At 47.3% G+C, this 21,023-nt stretch overlaps 1 protein-coding gene across 6 annotated transcripts in view; it reads right to left on the reverse strand.

Annotated features, from left to right (window-relative positions):
• Positions 1-8,445: 8,445 nt before the first annotated feature.
• The window catches only part of LOC122369137 (Y+L amino acid transporter 2-like), a 43,206-nt gene continuing 30,628 nt past the window's right edge, over positions 8,446-21,023 (reverse strand). For 3 of the 6 annotated variants that reach the window (XR_006254359.1, XR_006254360.1, XR_006254358.1), the window contains 7 exons: positions 19,486-19,589; positions 18,792-18,888; positions 17,550-17,624; positions 17,106-17,265; positions 14,187-14,279; positions 12,006-12,123; positions 8,446-10,916 (listed from right to left, as the gene is read on the reverse strand). Coding sequence is in view for 3 of the 6 variants with exons in the window: in XM_043343594.1 (XP_043199529.1) it covers positions 10,861-10,916; positions 13,582-13,647; positions 14,187-14,279; positions 17,106-17,265; positions 17,550-17,624; positions 18,792-18,888; positions 19,486-19,589 (651 nt within the window). In the remaining 3 variants the exon portion in view is untranslated. Of the gene's footprint in view, positions 10,917-12,005; positions 12,124-13,581; positions 13,648-14,186; positions 14,280-17,105; positions 17,266-17,549; positions 17,625-18,791; positions 18,889-19,485; positions 19,590-21,023 lie in introns of all 6 variants that reach the window. The other 3 variants (XM_043343594.1, XM_043343593.1, XM_043343595.1) reach the window with 2 other exon arrangements.

Consider the following 21,023-nt stretch of genomic DNA (forward strand, 5'->3'; position numbering starts at 1 on the left):
CGACAATGTGCTTACGTCTCTTGGCTGCCGTTTGGTGCGCAGGAGAAATATGATGTCGGACCTCCCTCTAACCGCTAAATTGCAATGTTGCTTCAAAGGACACTTGTGATTCGAGAAGTCGACAAGTGTCAATTGTGAATGTGTAGTAGGCCAGAGGCTTCTTTCAATTTTCCATAATGAAATGCAATCAGCACTGATTGCTGCAAAGTGTTTTGGCCGTGGACATTCCGCATTCTCTTCTTTGATTCATTATCACTTATGGTAGTGAGGAACACTAAAAAGAACTGATAGCTTAACCATAGAACGCCTAGGGGGGGGGGGTTGTATCAACCCCCCCCTGAGGTTTTTTCGAAGTGCACGCTAAACGGCTTGTCGTAGCGGGCTGAAATTTTCAATACCCTCTGGGGCAACCTTTGCGCATCTTTTGCCGAAAAAAAATTGATCGGGTCATGTCAGGTCACGGAGTTATGACGTCATAAGAGGTACAGCCTCCGGCCGACAGTTACCAAACGTGTGCGCCGAATCCCTAGGTTTTCTGCCGGTGATACCCACATTGTTTGATGGATCATGATGAAACTTCCCATGCATGTTGGGGCAAGCATTGGCTATCGTGTGGTGCAAGAAAATTGACCGGGTTAGGTCAGGTCACGGAGCTATGACGTCACAAGAGGAACAGCGTCCGGTACTATTTTTGAAAAGCGCCCGAACCACTATTTTGCTAATTCTTGTCACCTCAATGGGAATATGCAGCAATATTAGCTTCTATAGGGAGCAAATGGACCTCCCAAATCCAAAAATACAATCAGATTTCAAAAATTTAAATTTTGATTTTTCGAATTTCTGCCGCCGACTGTGACCTTGCCGACTTCCGGCGCTCCCAACGCGCCATTTTTAGAGCTAGAGAAACGAAATACATACCAAACGATAGAGAATTGATCAAGAAACACGATAGTGAAGGTTTCAAGTCGATATCTCCCACCGTTTTGCCGCAATCGCCGCGGAAAGTTGAAAAAGTTTGATTTTTTCGGAAAATTTGACCTTTGACCGGTCATAAGTAGGTCAAATGTTGACCTAGGACCAAAAAATATACCACCAATCGCGAGATCTCGTTGAGAGCAATCCGTTGGTTTTTTCCGCTAAGCTCTACGACCTTCCGTTTCGAAACGCCAGGGGGGGTCGTAACAACCCCCCCCCCCCTGGTCGTTCGTGTTATGAGAAATGGCCTGGTCGTGCGAGGGTTAAGATTAGATACCATTTATTTGACTTTAAATTTGTTCTGGCGAACCTATGTCTTTCTTAAGTGTGTTTTACGGGATCAAACATGAGTTGGTGCACTTATCGAAGGACTGATGACAAGGGCAGAAATCAGCGATGCAGAATAACACGGCATATTACGAACATTACGTGCCATGGGAGTTACATAATTGCTCTTGAGTTCAATGGCAACTAAAGAAATATCTCCATCTTCCGCAGGACATATTTTCTCATTTCTTTTTTTCATGCCATTATGGGGTTGATCCCGGAGGAGGAGGAAACAGTTTTTCCACTGGTTGGAGCCATGGCGGGCCACCGTCTCACGCCAGTCGATTGGCTGACCTACCTGCGGGGCGGCACCCAAAAGCTGACTTCTGCCAATCCGAATCGGTGTGGAGAAAATAAAACTGCGACGAGCGCCGAGCCTGCCGTAGAAAAACGCCGAAAATGTAGTTGCGGTCCTGTAGCTCCCTCGAAATAAACAATGGACAAATATACTAGGTTGGCGCCAAGCGAAGTGGACGCAGAGGATCAACTTCAATAGAAAGAGACACGATTGGTGTCAACAATTGGCAGAAGGGCATTGCAGTCTCTCATTGTCCTTGCATAAGCCTATCTGGGGGATAAAGACTCAAGATGCAGCTGACAGAGCATAGACAGTACTATCGCCTAAACACACATCCGCTCTTCAGCTATCGGTCAGTATTCTTGGAGACTAATTCAGCTAGAGGCTAGAGTGTTCCGGCCGGCTGTCATGCAAGCGTCAACTCACAAATCACTCGGCTGACGAGCCGCAGCGCACTTCACGCACATGCTGAACTTGGTATGTCCGCTTTGCAGTGAGCGATAGAGGTGTGACATTCCACACATCAACGCTACGGAGAATCGTTCTAGGAAGTGCAGATAGATGAGCGCAGAATTTTCAGTACGTTAATTCCATGTGATTGTTGATGACATGTTTGCAGAAGGGAAGGTCAATTGAGACGAGCGCGATTGTTAGATGTACGAGCATACACGGAAATGCATTGGGCTTTTCATGTGCGTCATCCAAAGACGATATCCTGTCTCCAGAATATCGAGTTCGAGAAGCCGCGATGGGTTGATGTGTAAATAACTCAAGCTCTTGATCGCCGATGACCTCGGAGGTAAGGTCACACATCAAAATGTTGGGTTCCCTTTCCAGAATATCGTCAGAAAATAGATGAATGTATACGTAATCGTGTATGTAAGTTAGAATAACAATTCTGACACAATCCTTTTGTCGTAATTCCACTGTCCAGACGCGTTGAATGCCATGCTGCCAAAATATGGGCAATTGCTTCGCACACATTTTTAAATAACTAACGTAAACATTACCAACAGCAATGACTTATTTGGTATTTGCAGTTTTGCTTAATAAGATATATGATTTGCTAACTGCATGTCAAGTTTCTGATAGCGATGACGAACATGTAGAAACAGCTTGTAGCATGAGGAATTATTTATGTGTGTTTGTCTTTCAGGTAGCATGTTGTGAAGGCAGACCAAAGATACCTACTTATTCAGTAATTATGTTGAATGGGTATACCTACGTCCTACAGTGTATTATCATGAGCCAACCATTCCCTTCAGCTGGATGTCTGTCAGACGCCAATTCAATACACCATTTGCAGTGCATTACGCTAATGAATACCTGCAGCATTGACAGCACTGTGCTGCGCAAACGCTCCCCGTGAAATATCGCAACGCTGTTTGCAGTGTCCCTACCAGTCCATTAATGGCGTTGACTGAAGTCAGCTACAACAGCAGCAGTGTTCACCCTCGTTTCGAGCGATCGACTTGCTGACATCCAGGTAACGCCTGTCTGTGTCAGTTCGTGCTGGGCGCCTGCTGTCCATGCAGGGCGTGTTCAGTCGGCTCAGAACCTAATGAATAGCAGGTGTTCGGTGAGGTGAACATTCAGTATTTTGATCTTGCTTTAATTCGAAGCTGTTTATTCTATTCAGTTAATTATTTAGATGTAGAATTGAACTTTGAAGCAACTTATAACATAATGATGTTTCAAGATATCAAGGAGCATTGTTGAACACCCGTGTGTGAGAGCAGCCAACAGTTGACAACTCGACTTCCTCGACGAAAGTCACAGGCCAGAGAAGGCTTCTAAAACCGCAAGGTACGACTTCCGTCACCGCCAGCGATGGCACGCGGCATCCACCGTCTGCTGATGCACCACATCCTGACGGTCGGCGGGTGGCTGACGCTGACGGGGTTCCTGGTGCGCCGCCCTCCCGTCTGGCTATGGGCGCTGCGCACCGTACCGATGCTCTTCCACCTCCTGACAGCACTGGGAGCCGTCAACCTGCTCGTCCACCTTCCCAGCAAGGTGCGGGTAGTGTACGGTTTGGCCGTGTACGGGTTCTTCGTCCAGACGGCAGTCGCCCTGGTGGTGCTGCTTTTCGGACGAAGCGAGCTGGACACGCTGGAGAGGCAGCTGGAGGGGCTGGAGAAGATGGCCACCTGTAACTCTCCGGTGCTGCACCGTAAGATTTTGACCAGGATCGCGCTGTTTGTCACCCTTGCCGCTATCAGCTGCGGGCTGTGGATCAGCTTTCCGCTGGTTGTCGGCGAGTTCACGCACGGTAACTACCATATTCAGGTTGAGCCGCCGCTGGCTCTGCAGACACAGACGGGCTACTGGTACTGCTTGGCGTTCCAGGTCGTCACCGTGGTGCTCGGCACCATCCTGGCTCTGACCTTCGACTGCTGCTTCTTCACCTGGCTGAACACGGTCGCCTTTCATCTCTGCACCATTAGGAATATGGTTCAGGCATTAAACTCATCACAGGGGTTGACAGACACTCCCAAAGTCAAAGTCAGCCCTTCGCCATTGATGACGATCGCTGCCAAGACAACCTCGTGGAGTCTCAACTCAGTGCTAGACGAGAAGGAAGAGAGTCCGAATCAAGAGCTTCAAGACCTCCAGGACAACAATCGACGAGAAAAACAGGCTAACCTGGACCAACTCTTTGTGGGGAACGCGTCCATTGAATTAGAAAAGGCAGTGGAAACATGTGATTCAACCGAGACGCTCAGGCTCATCGACGGTTACTACAGCCAGATCGCATCTCTCGCCAATAGCATCAACCGTCTGTGCGGCCTGCCGGTGCTGATCACCCACGCCGCAACCATGACCGTGGTCCTGTTCGGCGTCTACGCCTCGATCCTGCTGGCTTCGGAGCCCTCAAAGCCCGGCCGCGGCACCCAGATCACGGGATTCGCAGTGTTCATCTTCATCTTTGTTCTACGCATCATATTTGTGTCGTTCGACGGAGGTGAGATCACGGAGCACTGGGAGGAACTTTCGGCATCACTAGCCGCCATGGAATGGCTTCACCTGCCGCCAGAGGCCAAACAGCGCAGGAAGGCCCTCTTGCAGAAGACGGCGCAGCCCCTCTGCATCAGCGCCGCCGGCGTGTTCAACATCAACAAGATCAACGTGCTGAACATCTTCAGCTTCGTGCTCACCTATCTGGTAGTCATGGTGCAGTAGAAGAGTGACAAAAGCTACAAAAACATCTCCGTCGGTTCATCTCTAGACCTGTCAGTGCTATACCTGTATGTGTTAGCTGAAAGGCAGTGTCTCTGACTTCTGTGTATTGTAGTTCGGCCCTAGCAGCACGCGCGCGTGGCAAGCGTCGGGTCCCCCGTTTCCAGACCCCCGGCCGCCCCGGGCCGCCGCCGTGGCGGCGCGGCGTCCCGGCACAGCATCCACGCAAACAGCACCACATTATGTAGTCTAGCGTTGTTTTAATTAACACTGTTCTCAGTCAGATTCACTCGGTCATTAGGTTAAGCGAAAATGGTTTGTTTCTAGTGGATGTTACTTGTAGGAATGTCATCCCCGTTCCATCCTTCTCAAAGACATGTTAGCAGTAAACTTGAAGATATAGGCAGCCTGTAGGCACCTATCATTTAACTCTACAGTGTTCTCCGGTTATCCTCAGTTCCTTAGGAATGTACGGATGTACAGGGTGATTTTTTTACACAGGGCAAAAAGTAAAGAGCAATGGCGGTACCAGAAAACAGATCAACTGACAGCAAATGTATATCTTTGTAAAAAGCACATTCTGACATTTCATTTGCACACACAAACTTTGAGTTTGAGCTCCGTTTAGGCTTACAGAACCTGCTCAAAGTGAGCACAGTTTTAATGCACGCAAGCCTGAAGTAATTGGCGATTTTGGGGAAAACATTTTGTTGTGCGCCATTTTCACGGAACTTCACAACAGAATGAGTCCCAAGAAGTCTTTAAAAGGTCCTGAAAACAAAATGACAAACAATTTCCTTTCACATGGATATACTTTTTTTGGCGTTTGTTATATGTTTGGTATCTCTAGGCTAAAAAAACTTTTTGCCCTGTAAAAAAATCACCCTGTAGTTATGTCTGCAGTTATGTAGTTATTGCTTATCTTTGGAGGTACTTCACAGGCAACTTTAAGACGCCAGTGTCAATAAATGCGGGAATTAGATTACCCGTTGGCTCATCAGGGTCACCCATGTCCAAGAGCTGTTCGCGCGGAACTCTTCTCCACATCGTGGTCCACTAGGATAGTGCTTGTGGATTTGCTGAACGTTCAATCACTCCAATCATCAAGGCGGAATCAAGGATATAGGTACCTACAATGGAATCCGCTTAACCCTCGCCGGCACAGGGGGGGGGGGGGGGGTTGATGCAACCCCTATGAGGTTTTTCGCGAATAACTCGAATAAGAAGCGGCTGATCGCAACGAAACTTTCAATACCCTCGCATTTATCAATTGTACACCTGCCCTGAAAATTTCATGACCCTGACCCAAATAATATTTGACCTGTGACCTCTTTTCCGAGACCATGTTTGGCCGGAATCGCGATTCGGCGTATGTCGGCTCGCATTAGCCGCGCGTTTGCAAGCTTTTCGTGGTTTCAAACGTTCAAACATGTGATTTGATGTTGCTCCCATGCATTAGGGTGGGTGTCAAGGTCACCTGTAGGTCAGGTCAGGTCATTGACCTTTGGTGACCTCGGTTCACTTTTTCGAGTTTTACATGTTGCTAGGCTAGTTTTTGGAACTGAATTCGAATTTAGCAACCATTTGAACATTTACGAAGTAGTTTTGGTGCCTTCGTAACATGTTACGAAGCTCTCAGAGGCGGATGACAGGTATTACGAATACCCGTCACGACCCCTACCGGTTGACCTGACCTGACCTGACCTGACCCGACCCGACCTGGTCTAAACGCTTAACGACATCATCTGTGATCAAAACTAACACGATATTCGTGATCAGCACCCCGGAAAATCCATTAGCAGCCACGCTTTACGACTTTCTAACAGGTCCCGATATTCCCGATTTTTGGGGTCATTGACCACCTGACCAGGAAGGTCAACCGATGACCTAGGACCTTAAAATTGGGTATCATTGGCTTCCTCTCGTGACGGGCAGCACGCTCGTTTTTTCCGCGAAGCTCAGCTCTATCAGGGGCCAAACGCGAGGGGACGTACCAACTTGTGCCGTCGAAGGACTCAAAATTACCTGTGAAAGCTAGATCCAATTTCTTTGCATAAGTGGACTACAAATAACACGTAGCTATCAAACTGCTATCTCAAGTTCTCAAAATTTTGAAAATTTTGAAAAATATGTTTTTACAATTACCTACAAAAACATATTTTTTTTTGATTTTGTAAAAAAAAGGACCAGGAATACATGTGATAGAACACACACTGATAAACTACTCTAGCAATTTTTAGCCCAATATCTTCAAAAATAGCCAAGTTATTTGCATTGCTGGCAAAATTTTACAATTATATATTTTTCAAAACCATTTTTAAGTCCATTTTTGACATCGCACAGCAATATAAATGGCGCCACCGTGCTCCTGAGCTCAAACTGCATCTGATAGGCACCTTTTTTGTTAAAAAAATCATTTTTCAAAATTTGACCTTTTCTGACCTGAAATATGACCTGACCTCAGGTAAATTCAGCTGAAAATGACCTCAAATGACCCTACGACATTATTTTTGAAATATACGTGTAAAATGGACCATAAAACACGCGTCACGTGACCAATACATGATATACAATTTTCGTGACCTAGGATGACCTTGCCTTGACCTGAAAAATTTGAAGTAAAAGTTCGGTACCCTCAGGGTAATTAAGGCATATATCAAAGAGTGCGTAAACAAAAAATGAGCCTGATCGGACTTGTCAGTCGGCGGCCAGAGCCTAAATTGTAAACAAGCAAAAATGTCGATATTTTTTCTATGAGCTAACATGTGACGTCATCAGTGACCTTGTGAATAATGAAAATAGGTTTCGCTCGACAGTTTTCCAGGGCTATCAGACGCTGTTTGAATTTTGACGATCGGCCCAGTAGTTTCGGAAATAGGAGGCGGGGGGGGGGGCTCTGGAGAGCCCGCCCCCCCCCCCAGTCACTCGCGTTATGGAAAATACTCCAGTCATGCGCGGGTCAATGAAAATGGCTACTCCGGTTAATAAAGTCATCGCTTAATCAATCCAAAATGTCGTGTTACCAAGGCGGATGTTACTGTAATAACTCATATCTCCCGGTCCCCAGGAGCCCGGATATTAGCATGGTGTTGCGTTCTATCGAAGCAGACTCATTTCTGTTTCGCTGTTGTCGATTTTGTGTGACCTGTGCCCCGCGTAGTGTGACTGAACGTCCCCTCACTCCTAGGCCGTAGACAACGTACATAACGTAGGTCTCCTTAGATGTAGGCTAGGCACTCCAAAGAAATGGGGTTAATTTTATTCCAAACATATTACGATGTAGAAACATGTGTCCCGACTCCCGACTGGACCTCGGAGCCTAGATTTTTTTGTGCTTGCGAAAAGCAAGCACCATGCTGGGGATGTCAGCACCACAGCGTCTTCTTGTGATCGTTTCTGTAAACAATCAAATACTCATTTTTTGGTATAACAAACGACTCCCAATAAATACCTTCATCATGAAGCATTTGGTAGAAATGACAAAATTGATGGAATGCATACAGCGGTCCAGACAAAAAATAAACAACTAAGTCGCCCGTGTGCAGTGTACACTGTACACTGTCACTATTCAAACATCCCACCATGTACGGAAGTGTCAAACTCCGAACTGTTCGTGTCGATTATCGAGTTCTGACCTCAATGGCCTCGGCAAACCTCCATAAATGTCTGCTCAACAAAATGTATTCGCAGCGCGGGCACTAGACACTCGTGCAAACGGAAACAAGGGCAAAGGCGACACAGAACCGGGTACAGCCGCGCGACGACATACAATGACGTCACCCCGACATCACACTCGATCCCGACAGTGACGCTCTGACGTCACACCATCAGACACCCCGTGGGACGCGGATACGACACCAGAATGGGGTCCACCGCGCCGCCTCGGTGTCTGCCGGCCCATGGACTCTCACACACACGCTTATACTCCCGACACTTCGTCATGGCTGCGCAGCTGAGACGTCAGCGTAAATGCTGCACACTTCCTCGGTTACAAATCGGAGGGATAAGTCGTTGTCGGATATGCAGCATTTTAGGGCGATCGTGAGCACTGGATCATGTTTGCACCGACACAAGATAAGCAGTATCCGGTGAAAAGACCGATTTGGAACAACAATTCGATAATCGTGATTAACGTACCGAGTACCGAACTTGTCGAACTTTCCTTCCTGTTACAGAATGAGCTGAATCCATAGGCAGCCGTTACCTACGATTACGGTTGCAAAAAAAGTTCACAAATGTAGGCATAGACTGCCGACCGCGACATCATTTGTTCCCTGGGTAAGACAAGTACCCATAAGGTCTCACAAACTGCAGATGTTACATTGAAATTCACGGGGGGCCAGAGCATACATCGCCATCGTCCACATCGTCACACACATCGTCACATTTCACCGCATTCTACATGTGCAGACTATCGCCCTGTGCAGGCTAGGTGGCGCGTGCTCGCGACTGCTGCAGTGCTGTCGGTGAAGACTGACGGTGGTGCAGGGATTTGGTGCGTGTGTTGGTGTTGCTGCTGCTACTGGTGCTGTTGCTCGGTGCTGTTGCCCGGTGCTGGTGTTGGTACTTTGGGTTTGGTGTCCTAAAATATCGGTACAAAATAGTGAACGTTTTCTCAGTGTATGATCGTCATCACATTTCAGTGAGAATAAGCCACTTTCTGGTAAAATAAGGATGCTTTTAGTTTCAATATTTTGGTAAAAATGATGCACATTCGACTTTCGAGCAGATGCTACATCAAAGATCAGTCAAACAACACCCCGGCAACTCTTTCAATACTGCTGGATGAATCGTTTCTCACATTCCCATCCCTTGGTATTCGTACTGTCTTTACAAAATGAGTAAATAATGACTTAACTTTTAACGACTTCACTCAGCAATCACACAAACCCTCAAAACAATGAACGGTCATTCCATTATCATATGCAATGCACCCATGGTCCTGAAGACATGACGATAACTTTCATTGGATAAAGACAGATGTTTCTCTATTTTAACTCGTCCTTATTTTTATCGAATACCGAATAAGCGTTAGGGTAAACCATCCAGATGAACCAGACATGCAGAACAGCTTTCGCATCGTCGAAAACGTTATTGCTTTCCAACTCGTCCCTGGCAGAAACAAGCATTACTTTGTTAGAATTGATTTGAATGTCACGAGTGTTTCACCAAGCATGGTGGAATTGTTGATATCTGTCTATATGCAATTGTCTCTGTTGCCAAACTGCAGTGGAGTAGCACTGAAACCCTGAGTTGTGGTATAGTGGCAGGCACATGCAAGCTGTTTGATTTAGTTCAGATCTGGTGTTCTATAACTTAGAAAATGCAACCGAAGAGTGTGAAAATGATATGCGTTCATGTCCTGCGTGAAAATGAATAGAAGAGACACGGTCACGGCTCGTTAGCGCTTCGAATCGACTGATTCATCGCATCCAACATGCATTACATGCATTCACTCACATTGGAACTGACCTTCCAAATACGCACATTGTCATGGCTCACTGAACTCCCCATTGACAGCATATCAATCACCCTAAGGAGATTCGTTTCGTCTCCCACGTAACTTGTCTAACCGGTGGGGCCTCGGACCGTACCGCTGGTGCCCCTCCCATGGCACAGCCGTCACGGCAACGACAAGAGCGCCACCTACCCAACTAACCATGCATACGCCGCGACACACACCAACATTGGCTAAAGTTCACTCCACAGAGAGCGCAGTCCTAGAATTTAGCCATTTTTGACTGCGCAATCTCCGCGTACAGGCCACCGACATGGTGAACTACCTGTCAACGGCACAGATTAACATATGACATATCGACGAACGACCTTGGGCCACTACCAGCACAACGTCATCGGCTACCGGGAGGAGACACTGACAGCCCGCACGCCGGAAGACATCAACACTGACCGCTAACACTAGCTAAGCCATGGCGTCGCTTGGACGCTAGATGTCTCTGATGTGCTCGACCAGATTGTATAGAGGGCGCTTAACTTGCCGGTACCGTCGTAGGACGGCAGCGCGTGCCGCCGAAAACATGGCCGCCGACGAGAGAGAAGACGTGTATGTGTGTGTCATGTTATCACTGGTTCTCGGGAAGCACAACCAGGACCTTTTGCAGGAGGCGAGTGAAGGCTCCTGAAAAGGCGGTGACGATGTTAGCGACATCTAAATATACAACTTAATTGGTGCGATTTCTCAATTTTACTCTTGGGCACGGGTAATAGGCGCCTGGAGATGAACTTTCGTCCAGGTCATTACGCGTAACAATGTGCTACCATTAAAAAAAAAAAACACTTGACCATAAAGATGTAACTTCAACAAAACATACTAAGGTACGTTCATAGAATTCCAAGCACAGAAATGCGATAAAACATTCCAGCACCTAATAGAAGTCATAGCTACTGCGCTCGTATACACCTTATTACTATCCCTGAATACCCCATGCACGTCCAGGCCCCCATACGGTAGTATCAAAGGTTCCAAATTTATTTGGGCTTCCATTCGCTTTTCCTTTCACTTTGACATAAAAGCATAACTTTACGTTTGCCCCGTGCATTTAAGTGTTTCTTTTTAATTTAAGTATGAATAAAAAACAGAAGGGAGTTTTCAGAATGAAGGCATGGGACACATTTGATTCATTCGCAAATCGTATTCAAACTTGGTGTAAAATGACTACCGCAAAATAGTTTAGATTGTTTTCGAAACGCTCTGCAAAGACGAAGTGGAAACTAAATGTGTTCTTTCTGGAACCGTCCCCTAGTATAAGTATACACCGGCATTGCCCATTGCAAGCAAGCCCCGTAACGCTCAAAGCACGTGCTGGCCAGTGGACATCGGTGTTCAGGCAGCGTTGATAACACTACCGATCCCCAGCGACTTTCTCACTCCAGCTGCTTCAGCTCATCGATACAGAGACATGACTAATTGAAATAACGAGAAAAAAACATTGACAAACCATTTATATCCTGAATAAAAGCTTGAAATATAATCCATCTCGTATCTAGATTACTAGGGAAATGACGCTCCTTCAGATACATTTATCGTTTTACAACAAAAGTAGTTTTGAACAATTGCTTATTACTTATTAACTAATAACAAAGCAACAGGACAAAGCACAAGTTTTCTACAGAGGCGGTAATCGATTTTGTGCATTTCATTTATCAATAAACCTGTCTGCATCTCAGCTATCTCGCACGTCCACCTGCACCTTCCCTATCGACCTACACCGATGGGCGGCTCTCCCCAGCGCGCGGCCGCGGGTCGGATGACCGGGTCAAACAGTGTGTCTGCTATTCCTCCCCGACCACCATCATTAGCTTCTGAACCTGACGCGTGGCCGCCGCTAGAAGAGAGGGGAGACACAGAGGACGGGCACACACGTCAGCAAGCGGCGCACCCAGGTGCAGTTCCGAGCCCCACCCGTAGCGGGGCGGGGCAGAGGGGCGGTGGTGCGCGTGCGGGTGCCGCTAGTGACCCAGGCGCGGCAGGGAGATGGGGAGAAGAAGAGATAAGAAAACAGGCATGGTGTCATGGAATAAGGAAGTGGCAGAAAATTAGGCAACAGAAAAAGTAAGAACAAAGCATTAAGCAATATTAATACATAAATATAAAATAATCGGTCTGTAAAATGGCTTTCTGACCGGAGGGATGCGAGAGCTTACAAAAAATAAAACATAAGAAATATAATGAGATCTTCTTGGCTTTCATCAGGCAGAAATAAAACCATACATTTGGTCGAGCAAGGCGAAAGTAAATCATAAAAACTTGAAGTACTCGAATTATATTAAAATAAGCCGGAAAAAAATATGTGGAGCCATGGAAGTATCTTGGATCGGGTACCTAGGTCACAAGAGGAAGACAAAGAGTGAGCAGGAACAGTCAGTGTGGGCAACCCCAAATAGGCACACATCTCAGAGCAGTATACATACAGGCACGCGGTTAGATAAAAGCAGGCAGCATTCCTCACTAAATACTAACTACTTGAGCAGGCGGAAAGTCAATCGAAAAAGAATGCACGGAAAATGGTATTTAATGATCAATTAGAGCTTTGTGGAGCACGCAATGTTACTTGTGGGAACATGTTTTCTTCATTACATTGGCAAAATTGTTGTTTGGGTGGAAGGAACAAACAACGCTGTAATTTTGACATTAACAAACATATGTTTTCAGTAGCCTTATCAGCATGTTGTCTAGTTTTTTTTTTACCGAAAAACAGTGATGATTGCAATTAGGCTGGTCCCGTAGCTCAGTTGGTTAGAGCGTTGGACTCCGCGTGGTGAGAGCACGCGTTCCCGGTTAAACAGTCCGGGTTCGAAGCGCGACGGGTGCTTGACGTTTATGGGCCTCCTGACAGGTATGGTTGCGGTTGGTGGCAGGCCGTAGCCAGGCGAAGTCAGCGAGGGGACCGGCCGTGCGCGGCTTTGTGCGCACGTTAAACTTTGGACTCTAAATTCTACCATAGAATCGGAATTGCGCGATCGGAGGGTAGAGGGCAGGGTCATCGCAACAAGCTTCGCTTAGCGGTGGCTCTGTCCTCGTGAATCCTTCCCATCAAAAGGTTCGGACAAAATTTATAAAAAAATTAAAACTAGTAAATTTAATGCAACGAAATCTCGCAGTTCAATAGTTTCAATAACACCAGCCCAGTCAACTACACCCGTTGCGTAAGTAAGTTAGAGGTTAGTTCAGCCCGCCGTTCCGTGCCCGCTGTTGTTCCGGCCAGGCCCCATCCCCCACTGCGGGGGAATGGGACGCCCCTCCGCTCGGGCGGGCCGGGCCATGCCTCGGACACCTCTCACACCTGACTTATAGAAGCGAGGCTCGGTCAGAAGGGTTCTCTCCGAGTCGACACGACGTCGATTCGAACCTAAGACCGCATCGGGCCGTTAGTAAGAACGGAACAGGGAACAGAACAGCCGGGAAGAGCGCTAGAGACAGAACAGCTCGGCCGGCACAGCCCGACAGCTCACAGCGTGGCACAGACAGAAGAAGAAGCTAAAGTAATGGCAAACATAACAAGTATCGGAGGCGCGATGCTAACAGAGCAAACGAAGAAAGTGGTGGGTTGAAAGCAGCTAAGATTAAACAAAGCGTTATGACGAAATATAATATTGATATTAGTGCAACATCGAGGATATCTGCCATAAAGCAGTGTAACAGGGCATAGACAGGCATGCTAAGGCGGACAAAAACGAACACAGCAAATAGGCGGCAAAACAAACACATATACAAACACAGCAATTTAGCAATCGACGTCATCAGTAATCTAAGCGAACATCACAACAGAGAAAGCAAAGTTTCTAAAATATAATAGAAACGCTCCCAAGTAAAGAAAGGCTGCAATGCTGAATAAAACAAAACCCAACTGAGCTGCGGACAGCCCAGCACAAGATAGGGCGTTCTTACCGATTGACTTGTTGATAACTGCTGGCTTCTTCTTCCACGCAATGCACACTAGGTAGACGGGCACGCCGCTCAAAATGATGATGAGGCCGAACCCTGAAGCAAAACAGGACAATAAAAGAGGTCAGAGGAATCATTTAAGCCACTTCGGCACTAAAGGGGGGAGATGATTCATAACATAGGTACCAACACTCTTTGCTAATAACCAATGGCACTCTCTGTATAACGCTACGAGAGGTATTTTCACCGTGGTAAAGAAATAATGAGTGAAATATGTCAAGATAACAAATTATCTTTTTATACAAATCGACAGCACAATTTAACGTCGTCGGGTACCGGCGATGGCTCGTGACGAGCCCAAAGCTGACCGCTGCCAGATGCCTTGCCGACTTTGATTTCGGTGGCGTAAACCAAGGCGTCTGCCATCACTCAACAGTCCGGACGCTGTCAACCGACCGTGGTAACATTCTCAAGATCACGAGAGCCGAGCCCTTTGCGGCAACGGAAAGATTCCAGCATGCATCAGCACACCTCATCCGACCGTGCGTGTGCTGTGCATTTGATCTGGGATAACCTCGCGATTCATTCAGTCGGCTTCAATAATTCGCACAGAACAGATTTGCCCTCTCCGCTTAGTCTGGGCTCACACTAGGAGGCGAGCGGGAGGCTTTCCTCATATCATCACCTTCCATGGCGCTACCCATTCGATCGTTTTTATTTCGTAAGTGTAGATATGTGAAGATGCAGTGAAATGTTATCCCCGAGGTGTTGGGAAAGATGGAAGAGGGATGGGGTGATAAGTTTTTGGTAGTCTCTTAGCGGCTGACGGCTGCGGAGTGTGAAACAATCCGACATTGGTTGATCGGAGTGGCCTCTTGGCCGATAAGCGGAATTCGTCAGTCTGGCAGAATAGCATTTTCTCAACTTCTGCAACTTCTGAACTTTACCAACTGCTGATCGAAAACAGTTCGCCAAAGTGCTGCCCTTTATCCAACCGCTCTGAACAGCAAAATCTCCTCATGGCCCCACCAAAGGTCTGCGATTGCCTTTCATTTTTTTCTTTTTTACGGGCGCCCTAACGCTCTTCCGTCGTCCTTCGGCTACCCCCGTTCCATCCCGCTCCATTCCGAGTTGCTGATGGCATTGCCGTGTTCGCTCTTCTGCAGGCGGTCGGAGTTGACGGAATTGTGCAGTGGGCTCACAATAGGCCAATGACGGCCGCAACGCGGCCCGCCGACGAATGTCAAAGGCAGCCAGCGACGGCTGATGAATAGGGAGGCAGACGTACAGGAACCCAGAGAAAGACCGCACCGAAACAGAATGCAACTCTGCCGGAACTCTGCAATGGGGTCCTCAAAATAGCATGCCAATGTCGAAAGTTGAGTTTGGGGTTCTCAGGGCACCTTAAAATTCCTGTTGAAGATATTTTCCCTTTCAAAAATTGCTAGGAAATTATCAAACCAACTCAGAAATTCCTAGAAGCATCTGCGTGACTTAACATGACTTCTCTTGTGCAGGAAATAAGATTAGTAAGATTCGTTGTGCTTCAAATTCCAAACAGTGAAAAGACACGTCCGCTTGCTTCCGCTGTAGCTGTAGCTTGTGCTTATATTCCTCTTTAGCCTAAAGTGTCGGCGGCGGAACAAATGACGTCCATCATCCCTCGGACGCAGCCCATCCGTCAGAGCACTTCATTACAGCGTGGACTCATCTCTGGCTGACCGCAACGCCAGCCACACAGGATAGTGTTGTTTGCCGTAATGAGTTCTGGCGCTACTGAGAGTCCACGACCCCGTCAGGCGTCAGCAACAGTACCTACACCCAAACTCGTCAAAAAGCCACAAGAAGCCACAACAGGGCCTGTTCTTCCTGCGGATGGTGTTATATCCTCCATCTCGTTACCGAGTCTTTACACGAGAGTTTCACCAGACCAACCAAATCTAACTGCTCGCCCAAAACTGCTTTTTCAAGCAGCAGCATTTGTCTCCCGCGACCTCGCCTAACGCCCACTACCCACTTATCCTGAGGGCTCCTGCTGTCAGCACTCAAGCGCCGACTAAATCACGGAGAACTGGATGGTAAAGAGGGTCGGGCGACTGTCAGGAAACCATGAAGAAAGGTCATGAGGTCACTGTGAAGTGGTATATTGTGACCCAGGGCGGAGGCCGTTATTTAGAAGCAGATAGTAAAGGCGAGTGGCCGTCAACGCTGTATGAATTGTAAAAGCTGGCCTTTATGGAGACGCTGGACAAATGATAACCTATGGGAAACCATACAAATATTGGCATAGCACTTCCTAGCTGGGTACCAATAACTCAGTTCTTCGATTTAAGGATAAATGCATAATTGCACAATGTGTGTGCATAAATGCTCGCAAATACGTGGGGAAGCTTCCAGATAATACGAACACTGACAAACTGCACGCAATCAATCAGTAAGAGCTGAAAATGCAACTATCATTTAAAACGTTTCCAATATTGATTTCCAATACGCGATATCGACGGTAGCTGTTTTATGCGAGAGACCAAATTAATTAGATTATTTGTCGTTTGTTAATCACTCCTCGTGTTTGGCGTTCACTTGATCCACTCGATACCGTTGGGGGTGTGGAGGGGGGGGGGGGGGAGCCTCGGTGGGCTCTGGTCATAGATCGGTCCCTGAGCGACCCTGTGGGCCGACCACTATTGGCTGACCGCCACTGCACTACGGGGCACGGCAGGCCGATTGAAGACCCTCACACGAGGCCGAATCAAGTCCCGAGCATGATCACGCTGTTGACATGGTCAATGGAAAGTTTGCCGATTGATAACACTATGGCGTTCGATAAGAGTGCGTCAACGCATACCAACTAATATCGTGACCGTGGTCAACAACTCCACTGAACCACCAGCCCTACCCCATGGCCTTGCTGCTGCAACCCACCGGTCTCAACGGGCTTGGCGATCATCGGCATGATGGTGATGAAGATGGTGGCGATGATGTAGATGATGGGCCAGAAGAGGTTGACGCGGATGGGTCTGACCAGGTTGGGCTGCGTCCAGCGCAGCACGGGCAGACAGAGCACGCCAGCGCCAATACTCAGCTGTGGGTGCGGAGAAAGAAACAGCCATAACAAGTGCGGCTAGTCGAGGAAATACGCATGGCGATAGAGGAACGCCTTGTTTTCTGGGTCGTGAGACAGAGATAAAGATCGCACTTTTGAGTGGGGATTTTACATCTTGGCTTTACAAAATAGCACGATAGATGGGTGAATGTGGATACATGGCGTTATATCCCCGTTGCACGGTAACTAATGTCACCAGCATGAGCAAACAATGATGTAAAACACTGCAATAATTAGAAATGTGCTTTTGGAAAGCATCTTACCCATGTCGCGAAACCGACGTAGTTGATGAGGGCGAAAATATCAGATGACGTCAGGTATACGAGCGACAGCAGAGCCTGACGACAGGAAATTCATGTCAAATATTTCATCACTAAAACACTCCCTGCAGGGGCAAACCATGAACAAATTGGCACTAAGAGACATATATAAAACGTGCTGTGGTGAAATTCTACCGCAATACTCACACTCCAGCATGGAAATTGAGCAATAATGCCACACTTATTTCCTCACATCCATTGGACCGAACGACCCCACAACATTGGATTTCGCCATATTGCTGGTAGCCTGCCGTCTGCCACAGTGCCTCAAAGTGCCGTCCTAGTACTAGTTACTGCAATGCCGACCCATTGACGCCCCCAAACGTCCCAATACCGCCCCTTTTACCGCCCCAGAGACATTTCAGTAGAACCGGCACGAGCTATCTCTGGGGTTCACGCGGCACGTACGATAGGACAAACACGCGCTTCATTGCCACACTCGCCAACTGTCAAGCGATGCCCGTCAGTTTTGGCCAAACAGGGTGCACCCGAAGGAATAACAACGTGCCACGGGTAAGGCGATACTGGTGAAATTTGCATTGGTATACTGTCTGAATACATGTGCTTCCAGAACAGTGTTCGTCATGGGCCGCAAAATCCCAGTCCAGCCCGGCCCAGGCCCATGGTTTCACAGCCCGGCCCAGCCCGAGCCAATTCGTGAATAAAAGTATCAAAGCCCAGCGCGGGCAAGCCCATCAAAACTGAATTGATAAAAAATAATGGACATCACACAGGTATTATATCATCCAAAGGTAGCAATAAAACAATCTTTTGAGAGCACCATGCACAAAGTATATTGCTCATGTATGCTTCATCAACTCGTGCTTGAATCTTGCACAGTAATCACCTATTTATGGCTTCCGTCTCAGTCACGAACCCCTCAGTCAACGTTCCAGTTCTTGGCCCAGCCCATCCACAGCCCATCGGTCCTTGATATTTGCGGGCCCAGCCCAGCCTGTAGCCCAGCCCAGCCCATGGCCCATTGGGCTGGCCCGGCCCGTGGCGAACACTGTTCCAGAATCCAGAGCGGCAAAAACATCTAAAACTGTATCATAAAAGTATGCTGCATTTTAACACGAAACAATATCTAAAACATTGTTGCAGATCATTTATATTGTGCTTTACTCCCCAAAGCAAGTTCGAAACCCCCCGCTGCCCGAAGTTTAGAACTTAGAAGCCACTCACCACGAAGAGGACGGCGGGGGCCGGGGTCAGCCGGTTGACCTGAATCATGGTCAGAATCTCTGGCATCTGGCCCTCGCGAGCTCCGGCATAGAACAATCTGTCAAAGAGAAATAAACTGATCAGTGTCTGTCTCTGTAAAGTGTTGGGTAACGCATACCACTCCCTGACAGCAATAAATCGACACTTCCAACAGTCGACATATGTAGCATATGGTCTACGGACGTAACTTCATGGATATAAAACATTTCAACGCAGATATGATAGCATCATAAGACATTGCAGCAGCTAATAGAAAATTTCTTCTTGAAATATTGCATTAGCATGTAAGTTGAAACGTTTATTTTTCAGGACACAAATGTATTATTCGACATGCGATATTACCGAACAATTTAATGAAGTTACCGATAAAATCTGACCTGAAAAAAACCTGAATAAGTACTGGTTCCAGTGTGTGTCTGTCCGGCCTCAGTCTCACCTCGGGGTAGCGAGTAGGACACCGTCTATGTCTCTAGCCTCAAGCGAGTGAGCAAGAAATTATTCTCACCTCGAGCTTGTCAGTAGGATGCCGTTCTCACTTCTAGCTGATGTGCAGGATATCATTCTCACCTCTATCTACCGTTCTCTCCTCGAGCTGTTGAGCAGGATATTGTTCTCACTTTGGTGTGCCATTCTCACCTCGAGCTACCGTTCTCACCTCGAGCTGGTGAGCAGGATACCGTTGAGGCCTCCGAAGGTAGACATGGCCACAAACATCGGAATGATCCACGCCATGTAGCCGTAGTGCACCTGAGCGAAACTCTGAAACAAACGAATAAACGAATGATTAATGATGTGCAAAAATGAGCACGTGTGCATAGAAAACGGTATTTTGTTATTGGGGATTTATATTTGCCAGATGGGAGAGTCGTTATTTGGAAAGTCAACTTCATAAGTAAGAAGTGTTCATCGACCAAACAGGAACGGAACAATTAGCATCTGCGAATTGCTTTTTTCGAGTCAATAATTGGATACCACTTAGATTCAAAATGCGCAAGACTCTCTATCAAGTCGAAATCTCATCAAAATGATTAGATGTACGGCGAGCAAATGAATCAAATGTATCTTCTTTTAACTCTTTTTTTTAGTTACGACCGAAAAATCTAAAATGGCTACCACAGCCCTTGAAGCCATTATCGTCTTAGGTGGTGACAGCGCCTCTCCGATGGGAATTTCTGTCCCCACTCAACCATAATACCATCAATCTTGTCGGCTTGTCGTGTCAAAGCGCATCTGGAAGACGTCCGGCGGCTGTCACACCCGTCGCACGCGTCACAAGATGGCGCCGCCGGACCGCTGTTCCCTTGGTACCCCCTCCCGTCTCCCCCCCTCCGCGGAGATGGGGGCGGAGGCGCGTGCCCCGTGTTTATGACTGCCCGTTCGGGCTCAATCATCCGGCAAAGCTGGGCATAAATAAGGAGCGTCGGGAAATGCAATGCATTCCATGCTCTTATAACGGGGAATGCGGTTTATTTTAGGAGGCTGGCTGAGAGAAGTTCAATATGCAGTTGACCACACACACTGTAACCACACTGAGCTAAAAATAAGAAGGATTGCATTAAACATTTACAATTTTGTCAGTTAAGTGTGAAAGTTGTATCTGCTACAAACAAACTGATAACACATTTGTAGGGTAAATGATGTCGCACATAGAAGTTGTACCTAAACAACAAGCAAAGCTTCTGTCTCAGCACTATGTTATGTTAGCACTATGGATGCGCTATGGATGTTAGCACTACGCAGCACAACGAACCCTTTAGTATTTTTTCATTGCTAGAAGCAATTGTATTGTCCTAAAGACATTCGGTCGCATTGTTGCGACCGAGCGACGGGGCGTGCCATTCCCGTCGCACCGATTTCATATTTCCAGTCGAGTGGGCGTGGAAATCGGTCGTTGGGAGTGGCTCCCGGCTGATGAAGTCCTCTGATTTCCCCTCCCTCCCCAACCCCGCCTAGCGATGACAGTGGTGAATTGTGGGGCGAGGTCAGCGTTTCGCACCGTCGGAACTATTTACATACAGCTCGCAGTTACCCGGAACATGCTCCCTCGGAATAGTGAGGCGCGGGAACAGAGCTCTTTAGACCCATCAGTTCATTGTCATGTTAAATGATATACATTAACACAGGAAACTCGGAGAGATTTTAGATATTTTAGGATGCCCAAAATATCATTGGTGGCATTCGAATCATGAATAT

This window comes from Amphibalanus amphitrite, unplaced genomic scaffold (genome assembly GCF_019059575.1).
Source record: "Amphibalanus amphitrite isolate SeventyFive unplaced genomic scaffold, NRLGWU_Aamphi_draft 001010F_arrow, whole genome shotgun sequence".
Lineage (NCBI taxonomy): Eukaryota > Metazoa > Arthropoda > Thecostraca > Balanomorpha > Balanidae > Amphibalanus > Amphibalanus amphitrite.